Source organism: Crocuta crocuta, unplaced genomic scaffold (assembly GCF_008692635.1).
Source record: "Crocuta crocuta isolate KB4526 unplaced genomic scaffold, BGI_CrCroc_1.0 scaffold1864, whole genome shotgun sequence".
In the NCBI taxonomy this organism is placed as follows: Eukaryota; Metazoa; Chordata; class Mammalia; order Carnivora; family Hyaenidae; genus Crocuta; species Crocuta crocuta.
Genome location: NW_027532672.1, coordinates 21,245 through 32,513, shown reverse-complemented (window position 1 = coordinate 32,513; position 11,269 = coordinate 21,245). Strand labels below are relative to the sequence as shown.

At 40.5% G+C, this 11,269-nt stretch overlaps 2 protein-coding genes across 2 annotated transcripts; one reads left to right on the top strand and one right to left on the bottom strand.

The window, feature by feature from the left end:
- Window positions 1-625: 625 nt before the first annotated feature.
- Window positions 626-1,606, top strand: LOC144245333 (olfactory receptor 2G3-like). The gene has a single exon (XM_077780705.1). The coding sequence runs from the start codon at window positions 626-628 to the stop codon at window positions 1,604-1,606; it is 981 nt and encodes a 326-aa protein (XP_077636831.1).
- Window positions 1,607-6,400: 4,794 nt separating this feature from the next.
- On the bottom strand, window positions 6,401-7,072 carry LOC144245332 (olfactory receptor 10C1-like). The gene has a single exon (XM_077780704.1). It carries the CDS (start codon window positions 7,070-7,072, stop codon window positions 6,401-6,403), a length of 672 nt encoding a protein of 223 aa, XP_077636830.1.
- Between the last annotated feature and the right edge of the window lie 4,197 nt (window positions 7,073-11,269).

Genomic DNA, 11,269 nt, shown 5'->3' with positions numbered 1-11,269 from the left:
AGTAGACCCGTGACTCAAATAGGGAGATTACAGAGGTTTTCCTTAATGCTGTTATCAGGTCAGTAATTATTTGCTTCATAGAAACACAATGAGTGTGAATGATAATCGTGTTTCACTGTTCCTGTATGAGAATTCTAACTATGTATCTCCAGTTCTGTGTACCTTCCGTCAGGCCTTTGCTCACTACATGTATCTTTCAATTTATCTCTTACATCTATTGTCTAGCATGTGTCTATATATATAAACCAACCATCTTTTCAATTTCTCTGCTTTATCACAGCATGTGCATTGACGGCCTGTGTATTTTATCCTCAGGTGTTTTGGTATATAAATTTCAACTCTGGTTTGGTATATGATCCTAATGTCTCTCCTATGTTTGCACATTTCCTTGCAATCCATTTAGTGTTTTCATGACTAAGTGACTTCCTTTCTCTGTCTTTCTGGATAATAAGTCAACCTATTATATTTGTTAGTTTGCATAATTTTATCTTTGTTGTTTGTCTCTCAGTGTCCAAATGCTCGTTTCACTCACTTTGTTATTTTTCCAGTGGTTATGAGACCTGATTTTCTTCCCGCAGGAATAAAACAGGAATGACAAAGAAAGGTGACTCTCAGGTAGGGAGGGATGAAACGGACGAATTCTAGCAACCCGGCAGGGTTTATCTTGCTGGGCTTCTCTGAGCAGCCCCGGTTGGAGACGGTCCTGCTCGTGGCCGTGTCCATCATATACGTTCTGACCCTGGTGGGGAACACAGCCATCATCCTGGTCTCCTACTTGAACCCCAAGCTGCACACGCCCATGTACTTCTTCCTGTCGAATCTGTCGTTCCTGGATCTCTGCTTCACTACCAGCATCGTCCCACAGATGCTGGTGAATCTCAGGGGCCCCGAGAAGACCATCAGCTACACGGGCTGTGTGCTCCAGCTCTACGTGGCACTGGGGCTGGGCTCCACCGAGTGCATCCTCCTGACGGTGATGGCCTACGACCGCTTCAATGCCATCTGCCGCCCCCTGCACTACGGCGTCATCATGCACCCCAGGCTGCTCCGGCAGCTTGCAGCTGTGGCCTGGAGCAGTGGTTTCGTGGAGTCCACGCTTCAGACCATCCTCGTCTTCCAGCTGCCTCTCTGCAGCCACCACAGGGTGGATGACTTCATGTGTGAGGAGCCCGCCCTGATTAAAATTGCCTGTGTGAACACCACCTTCCTGGAGAATGAGCTCTCCTTGGCCATCGTCCTCTACGTGGTTATACCGCTGGGGCTGATTCTGGTCTCCTATGGCTGCATCGCCAGGAGCCTGCTCAGGATAAGGTCTGCAGAAGGCAGGAGGAAAGCATTTGGGACCTGCGGCTCCCACCTGCTGGTTGTGGTTTTGTTCTTCGGGACGATAATTTCTGTCTACATCCAACCCAAGAGCAAGTACACGCAGAACCACAGTAAATTCCTCACCCTCTTCTATACTGTGGTGACACCCTCCCTCAATCCTCTCATCTACACGCTGAGAAACAAGGAGGTTAAGTGGGCTCTGAGGAGACTGCTGTGGAGGGACCCACATCAGGGAGAACCACGAAATGTACTCATCAGTCCCCTGGTGCTGAGGGCTTAGCATCACTAGTTAGGGCTTCTAGGGCTTCCCATGTCTAGGGGTCACAGCTTCAGCTCCTCAGTAAAACAGGTGTGACATTTCCTTTCAATGGCATCCTGAAGTTACTACTCTAAGCCCTTCTGTCCTATCCTCCTTTCCAGAATTGTTATGTGTCTATTTTCTGGTAAAGTCTCTATGAATACATGAACATGTTTATAGACAGGTGCATGTGCATACGAATCATACTTCCAGGAATCCCGAAACTATTGCTCTGGTCATGAACTAACGCCATGAGCAAACAGTTGTGGCAAATCTAGTTTCTCATCTGGAAAGCCAGCTCCAGCTGGAGGGGGCAGAGCGCTGGTCACGGCTGCACCGGGTGGGTCTAGCTGAGGACCGGGCTCTGCAGTAGGGCTCCGTCCACAGCGCCTTGGCCGGTGGGGGCCCTGCAAACCCACAGTCACCTGCAGTTTGTCTTATTAGGGATTGTTGACTCTTGTGCATTCAGCAGGGCATCTGGGGTTCCACGCACCCAGGAGCTTTCTGATTTCTCCCAGCCCCGGAGAAAGCCTCCAAGGAGAATGAGCCACGAGACCAAGTATTTCTCTATTACGTGTCTCTTGTCACCACAGAGCAGCCCCCAATCTCTTTTGATTGATTGACCCCTTAGTGCTATACCTGAATCAAGGACAAATAAACACAATTGAAGTATTGTCATTGAGTGTGAATATTTAAGTTTCACAAAAGTAAGCAGATTTATTTATAAATAAAAGTGTTTCTGTCATTATAACATTCCCTTTCATGCATATTATAATTTCACAGAATTTATAAAAAGTTTTCTTCATATTGAATATGAAGTTTTTATCTATTCTGTTTTGTTTATCCTAACATAACTGAAAATTTGGGTAATTAAAACAATTTTTAATGTTTTTTTTTAAATTTATTTGTGAGGGAGAGAGACAGCATGAGCAGGGGAGGGTCAGAGAGAGAGGGAGACACAGAATCAGAAACAGGCTCCAGGCTCCGAGTCCTCACCACAGAGCCCGATGCGGGGCTTGAACCCACGAACTGTGAGATCATGACCTGAGCCGAAGTCGGATGCCCAACCGACTGAGCCACCCAGGCGCCCCCCCAAGTAATTTTTAAAATTTGAAAAATATTGGCTATGTTTTCCCTATATTCACAATAGTTATTGGTTTACAAAATATTATCAAAACCCTTATTGGCTTTAATTCTAGAGCCCACTTAGATATATTTACAATGTACTATTGGTTTATAAATGTGGTTTTGAAAAAAAAATGCTTTTAATAAAGATTAATCCTAAGCAGTTGTTTTAATACAGATAAGTAACTCTAGGTGAATATAGTAAGTTGAATGAAATGATTAAAAAATAACCACCTTGGAGGAAAAAACATCATCTACTAGAAAGACATTTAAAAAGTGCCTTAGGTGTTGTTCATACAAACTACTGTTTTTATTTCTCTGTTCACATGATAGAATTTGATTGACATTTGATGGAAATTAGATTAACTGTGGTCAGATTTAAATAAATATTTTTATTGATGGATTATGACAGCCAAATAACTAATCAGCTGTATGATTACCCAAATCATTCAAAATATTATAATTTCAAATAGACAATAAATGAAAGCACTAATAAAAATGGTATCCTTATGTCCACAATAAGATGAAAATTTTTATATTTTCTATATATTCTCTACATTTTTCTCAGTTATACTTAGAGGTATGCATGATTATCAGTTTGTTTGCATTTATCCAAAAACATTTAAATATATTTTAATGAAAAATATATAGATATTAGTGTTTTTAAATTTACATAAATAATATTAAACTACATGTATCGCTTTAAGAACTAGTCACAAAGATATTCAGATTATTTAATTGTATGCATGTATCTCATTTAGTTAAGAATATTTCTATTGTTCCAAGTTTTTTATTATTTCCAAAAATGTTGCAATAAAGGTTCTTGTGTATAGATGCCAGTTTTTATGTACTTTTGTGTGAGTGATTCTGTGTGGTCGATAACTACATGTGGAATCCTTCTGATAAAGGAGATGTCCTTTAGAAACTACAGAAATTAGCTGATACTGCAAAATTTTTCTGCATGTAACAATATTGATTTACACTTCCACCATGACTATATGAGGACCTTATTGCTCATCCTCCATTCAACCCATGCTGTAGCCAGATTTGAACACCAGAAACTATGCCCAGCTAAAATGCTGAAAGTACACTGTTTCCACATGCAACTGTTGAAAAGATTGCATTGTTTTTCTCCTATGATAACCCATTATGTAGTTCCTGTGTCAATAGATTGTCTATCTCGAAATAATACCTGTGTCCTGGAATAAGCTGGATTTGTCTGTGATGTATTGTTTTTAGAATATTCCTTTTATATTCAAAATATCTTTTTATTTTANCCCATGGTCCTCCGTTAAGTTCCTCCTAATCCTCCTATATGTGCAAACATGTGATATTTGTCCTTCTCTGCCTGACTTATTTCGCTCAGCATAACACCCTCAAGGTCCATCCATGTTGCTACACGTGGCCAGATTTCATTCTTTCTCATTGCCATGTAGTATTCCATGGTATAGATAAACCACATCTTCTTGATCCATTCATCCGTTGATGGACACTTAGGCTCTTTCCATGTTTTGGCTATTGTTGGGAGTGCTGCTATGAACATTGGGGTACATGTGCTCCTATGCATCAGCAACAAAATATCTTTTGAGAGTTTTTGTAAAATTATGTAAAATGTAAAATTGTATTTGGGTTTTTAATGGAGATTGGAAAATAACATAATTTTCTTATGTCATCCATGTTCTGTTTATGCATTAAAGTTATATTGGTCTCATAAAATGTGTGGGGCAACTTTCTATTTCTTACTAAATTTGGTAGAGATTAAATAAGCTTGGAATTAATAGTTATTTGAGTTTTGCAGAAATCACATGGAACAGATCCAGCCTTGTGATGCTGAGGATACATTGTTGGCTATTTGTAATCCTGACCTCATTAAAAAAATATATATTGTTCTATTCAGGCCTTTTCCTTGCTGAGCGAATTTTGACAATTTATATTTTTCTCTAGAAAATTATTCATTACATTTAGATTTTAAGTTATTGGCCCAACATTCTTCCTGAAATAATGTGTTGTGGCATTAAATCTTTTTTACACTGTGTCATTTTTTATCTTAATGACACTTACTCATGTAAATACCCAGAGGTTTACTATTTTATTAGTTTTATCAAAGAATCAGCTTATTATGTTATTGATCAAATCTATTTAATTGTATTAGTGTTCGACTTCATTTCTCCTTTTTATCTTTATTATCTCCTTTATTCTATTTTCTTTGGGCCTATTTTGTTGTACTTTCCTTAACTTAGTATTTTGTTAGCCTGTGTTCTTCCAATTTACCAATAAATGCACTTGAATCTATAAATTCCCTTTAAGTACTGCTGCAACCCACACATTTCTACTCATATTTTGTTGAAATTTAGTTATAAATGTTTGTAAATTTAATTTTTATTTATTCTGTAACTTGAATTTTTTTAGGAATGTGGTTTTTGAACTCGAAACTCCTGGAATGTTGACTATAATTTTGTTAATGCTATTTTATTTTTGGTTATTATTGATTTTTTATTTTACTGTATGGATTGGAAAGTATAATCTGAGAAAAATCCTGTAAGATCATTGGCTTGTCATTTTCACGTGGTAGCTCTGAAAAATTTGGTCCTAAGCCTTGTTTTTTAAATTTAACAGCATAGACTGGAAATCACTCAAAATCATTTCATGGGGAAAACAAATTGGTAAAATTAATAACTTAATTCAGCCTATGGCCGATCAAAGATGTATCTTGTGATATCTAAGCCACTAAAGGAATAAGGCGNAGCTGCTGTCTGAGCCGTTAGCAAACCCTCATGCATCCCAGCACCTGTGAGAACTGGGTGTGGGGACCTCGGGTAACGCCTCTCCAGGTTCCTACAGCTGTGTTGTGACCATGTTCATTTCCCTTAAGAGCTGGTATGTGGCTGATTTCCAAGCATATGGAGCCAGAATTCATCTGTACGTATGCAAATTTTGTAAATTACATAAAAATCTTTTAAATCATATATGTTACTTATTTTTAGTTAATTTTTCTCCTTCTATTCTTGAATTCAAATATGATTCTCTTCTTAAAAGCATTTTCACCATGGAGACCCTCGATAAAAATTTCCCACTTTTTTCTTTTAATATCCTGAAATGCGTTTGCTTTCTTATTTTTTTGTATGCTTACATATTTTTATCGTACACACAACTCACAGAAAGAATTAATTCCATATCATGTAACAATAATTGTGGATGGAATGTCTAAAACATTTTTATGGAAGGAAATAAGGTGTTTCATGGAGTTATGAGGGATTTGAGAGTCACGTGGGGCAGATGTGTGTGGGAACACTTTCCCCAGGGACCCGGGCAGAGAGTCAGAAGGGACTCTCAAGGGCTAGAAAGTGCTTAAGACTCTGGAATGAGGATTTGCCAGACTTCTGAGATCTAATCTGGCAATTTATATACTATGTCTAGGCTAACATATTTTGGAAAAACTGTCTAGTGTTGGACTCACATATTAAATAATTTTGGTAGCCAACTTCTTTCCATGATTTGGCAATCAGAACAGAGTGTCTCCAAAATTGCCACCACTGTTACCACAGAAGGTCCTTACACAGGCTGCAGGGTGCACGGTGTTCATCCTTCTCTTTCCTCTTGGGTCCATGTGTGCCTCTTTTCAAAGAGAAGATTTGCATGGTCCTCCAATATCTACCCATGAGTTAAAGCTTTTTTCTTACCCAGGGTTCTCCGGAGAGCTGCCTTGACCTCCTTATTCCGCAAGCTGTAGATGATGGGGTTGAGCATGGAGGTCACCACTGTGTAGAAGAGAGCTAGGAGCTTATCTGTTCCTGGCGAATGGCTGGCCTTGGGCCTCAGGTAGGTGACAGACCCTGAGCCATAGAAGAGTGTCACTACAAGCAGGTGGGAAGAACAGGTGGACAAAGCTTTCCGGCGGCCTTCAGGTGAGGGCATGATCAGCACGGCAGCTAGGATTCTGCCATAGGAAGCAACGATTAGTAGAAACGGGCTGGAAATGCAAAGAATGGCCACAACAAAGACCGCGGCCTCATTATGGGATGTGTCTCCACAGGCAAGAGCCAGGATAGGGGGGAGGTCGCAAAAGAAGTGGTCTATTTCACAGGGGCCACAGAAGTTCAAGGAGAAAATATAGTTGGTCTGGCCCAAGCCTACCACGCAACCCACTGCCCAGGAAACCACGGCCAGCTGGGCACATAGCCCACGGCTCATTCGCGTTGCATAGTGCAGCGGGGAGCATATGGCCATGTAGCGGTCAAAAGCCATGGCTGCCAGAAGACAGCACTCACTGATGGCGAACAGCGTAAAGAAGAACATCTGCGTGGCANATCTGCTCATTAACATCACTTGAGATCGTGTGTGTACATTTGTTTATAACACATCACTGTTTATCACACAGTGACGTGTGATGCTGGCACATGTAACACAAAAGTGTGCTTTCTCAGGTTGTATGTTGTTATGAACAGACAAGTAAATGAGGTGCATTCACAAAACCCCAGCATAAAAATGTGCATTCTTGGATACACACATACACCCACACACAGAAGCACATACCTTCCAATCCATACCAAGTAGCATAGTAATCAAGAGTGTTTCAGAGCTATTCTATCTGGGTTCAAATCCTCATACAGCCATCTAGGGCTGGGTCAAAGTCAACATTTACCGAAATTATCTGTTCCTCAGTGTTCCCATTTTAAAAAGGAGGTGACAGTGGTATGTCACTAATGGGGTTACTACGAGATTGAGTTAATTCCCATGAAAGCACTTGGAAAGTGGTTCAGTGCACAGTAAGCATTAGCATAGCAGCGGCTGTGTCCACATACACTGTGGCGTTGGTCACCACAGATTCACCTTCACACACACTCCCTCTTGTGGGATTTTACATTCCAGCCCTGACCATTCCTCCTGCCTCCTCTTCACCCCCGTGTCCTGTTTTGCTGCACACCTGCTGTGATGGAAAGAGGAACATCAGAGAAGGCACACAGGCATCCATACTCACACATCCGACACACACATCCGTGCAAACACAAAAAGGCCTCCTGATGTTATGTCCTGAGAAAAAATACTTATGTTGTGGATCACTTTAATCTGTTAATTTGGTGTCCATTGAGCTTTGCAAAGGACCCAAAGTTAAGGATGGGAACAAGTGATCTGATTCAAAACTGGGAAATAAGAAATAAGTCTGCATAATGATAGGGGCTCCCACATCAAGTAGTCTATTACAATGGATCTACATGGATAGTAAAGAATTTATAAACATTTCCCTTGCATTGTCATTCATTTTAACATCTGTATTTCCCACGATGTCACACAATTCAGTGAAGCCTGAGGCAAAAAACAGACAATGGCTTACTTATCTTTGTTTCCACCCAAAAGATTTTCTTGAATTTCCTGACTCCTCAATGAGGGTCTATGCAGTTTTACTGCTTAGACAGAAAATTCCGCCTGTGGAGAAAGTGTCAACCCATTTGTCAGTCACACATGTGCACAGGCCTCTTACCCCTCATGTCTTCCTATATTGGGAAGACGGCAGTTTCCTGAGTGATGCCGAGAGCGCTTCCAGGCGGGAAGTCCCCAGCAGAGAAGGACAATATCTGACTCCTTCTCAAGCAGTGGCATCCTAATGGTCTCCTTTCCTAAATGACCAACCGGTTTGGACAGCAGACAGGAAATGCCGAGCCTGTCTTGGGTCAGGGAGCCGGGCACACAGTGGGGCTGCTTGCGCAGACTAATGCATGCTATGGCAGCTGATACTTTAGGACTCACAGGATGGACAAAAAAAAAGTCATCCCATGATAAGGACATTTTAAAACCTCACAAGTTCAGAGACAATTGGAGAAATGGGAAACAAGAGGTAGCAAAGGTCTGTGAGCATTTCTAAATATTTAAACAGACAAAGAATGGCACTCTGCCTAGAAATAAACACTAAATCATATAAAAATAAATGTCTAGGACGCACTGGAGGTGAGGATACGACCAAAGGCAGTCAGTCTCTTCTCGCTCCCTCCTGTCACTTGGCCTGATACTGAGACAGGTAAGATCTGATGTTTAAATCACACTCCCTGTTGTTTTCAGGATTTACTCTGTTGGCCTTAGTCTGGGGACCCTGAGGTCCACGTAGTGGAGACCAGCTTCATGTACCCTGATCGCTGCTGTGGAGACAGTGAGGAACTGGAAGCAGAAAGAGCCCCAAGCCAGTACGGCAGCGGAGTTTGAACGTCGCTTCTGTCTCTCACCTGACACATTTGCTTGGCTTGAAGTTTCTGATTCATCATTTCCATGTAAAGGAAGGATGATGAATCCCTTCTTATCTTTCTTGATACGTTGTTTTGAGTTAAAAATGCAAACGTTGTAGAGGCAGACCATGAATAAAAAGTAAGAAATGGCCATTAAAATGCAATTTGTCAGGATCAAAACCTCTTGTCTTTTAAAACAATGAATGAACTCCTAGGACACTGTATGGAGTATCTTATATTATTATCATTCTCTATTGTTACATTATAATATATACAAAATAAATATATTATATGTCATATAACATATATATTATTATCCGTCTATAAGAGTAACTAACCTATGAAGAGTCTGTGATCAAGCAAATGGCAACGTCATATAACCTAAAGATATAGAAGTTTTATGCCACAAAATAAATTCTATTCACAGATTCCTATTCAATGTAACCAGATTAAGTGGTCCTCGGACACTGGCAAGGTTCTGAAGGTTTACACCTTGACATGGACGTTCAGTGATGGTGGATGTATGAGAGAAACGGGGAAAATGAGGTAATTTTAATGCCCAGCCCTAAGAGCCGGGGCAAATTCTATAGAGTTCTGCTTTGGAAGGAACCCAGCACAAGCAATTCATTTGGGGTCATCTCCACATAGTTAGAAATATTCCTTGACCTACTCATTCTCTCATTAATCTCTGTCTTCATAACAAAATGTTTCTTTTCTCCTATCAACCAAAGGAAAACATGTTATACATTATTAGACTTTGTATCTGAAACAGCAAGGTGCCTGGCATACAAGAAACACTCAGTAGATTTTCATTTCTAAAATGTCTAAATAGTAGATACAATTTATGTAAATGGCTCATTATGGACTATAGAAGTGGTTACCCATTCCTTTCCACAATTCCTCCATAAGCGCTTCCTCGAGGACCTGATGAGGTGATGCCTTAACATAGCACAGCAGAAAGTATTTGTCATTCGATTGGTGTAACGTGTACAGGACAATCTAGATATTTCCTTCCCCAACAGTAAGAGGTATTTCTATTTCCTATGAAGTAATTAATTTAGAACAACTCAGCAATTTTACGACAGAAATATGGAATTGGGTAGGCTATTACACTCTCCAGAGAAGGAGGAAACAGCTGATTAGATAGTGATCAGAACTGAAAATGCTGCAGGTGCTGGCTCTCTGTTCCCCACTCGAATCCACCGTCTCCTACAGCCTCTCTTCTTGAAACATCACTTATGCCACATACCTTTAATCATAATGTTCAAGGGAAAAGCTAGGTGGTGATGGCTTATGCTGAGCCACTCCCTGGTTTTCTCTGCTCCCTCCCCTTACAACCTCTCAAAATCTGGAGGCTGGTAAGTCCACCGATCCTCTAGGGCTGTGCATCCAGAACCTTCGGTTGTGCTCAGTGCCTTACAGCTCTCAGGAGGCCCCTGTGTCTCGTGGGACCACGTGCCTCCAGCAATGCCTTCTGCGCTCCTGTTGTGAACCCCCCCCCACGGAAGTGTGCAAGGCTGTGCCAACAACACGGTGACATCTTCGAGCCTTCCTCCTTCCAGGAAAACAATGGAGCTTGAACAGTTATATTTGGATTTTTCTGGTTCTGGATCCTGAGCCTTCCTCCTCTCCCAGGAGGCAGATTTTTCCCCACAGGAGAGTGTCAGAGTGTGATTCTGTCTCTCAGAAATTGTCATGGGCAGGTCTGCCTCTATCTGTTGGTAAATGCTAACATTTAGGGCAAAAGAAGTAAATGTAAAAGACAGAAAAATCAATAGTTAAATATAATGAATAACCAATAATATGGGTAACTGCTACCTCAGTCTGTGTACATAGCATGATATGAATCCAATGAAATGTACCATTGCAACCAAATCTTTGACAACTCTGTTAATATAAAATATTGAGATTTTAATTTTTTCCGATTAAACAAAGTCAAGAAAAACAATTATGAAAACTACATAAGTAAAGTTTATGTCATATTATACTGGCACAGTTAATATTTATTCCAGGTATTATGAAAGACTCAAATTAATAGGTCATAATAATCTTATTGTTACACATGAGTTTGGCAAAGTGTCTACTTTTTTTCTATCAAGGGTAATAATAACAAAATGGTCAAAAGTCAAAGGATATATTAGCATAGTGGAAAAAACAGTAGGTACTGAATGCCTACTATTTAAATGCTACAGCAAAGTGGGTGAGGTACTGTGTACGTGTTATTGTCATGACACAAAGGCTAAGGAGAAAGACTAGGAAAGGAGAAAGCGTCATCAAGGTAGAAAATTCCCCTTTTCGGAGCCCC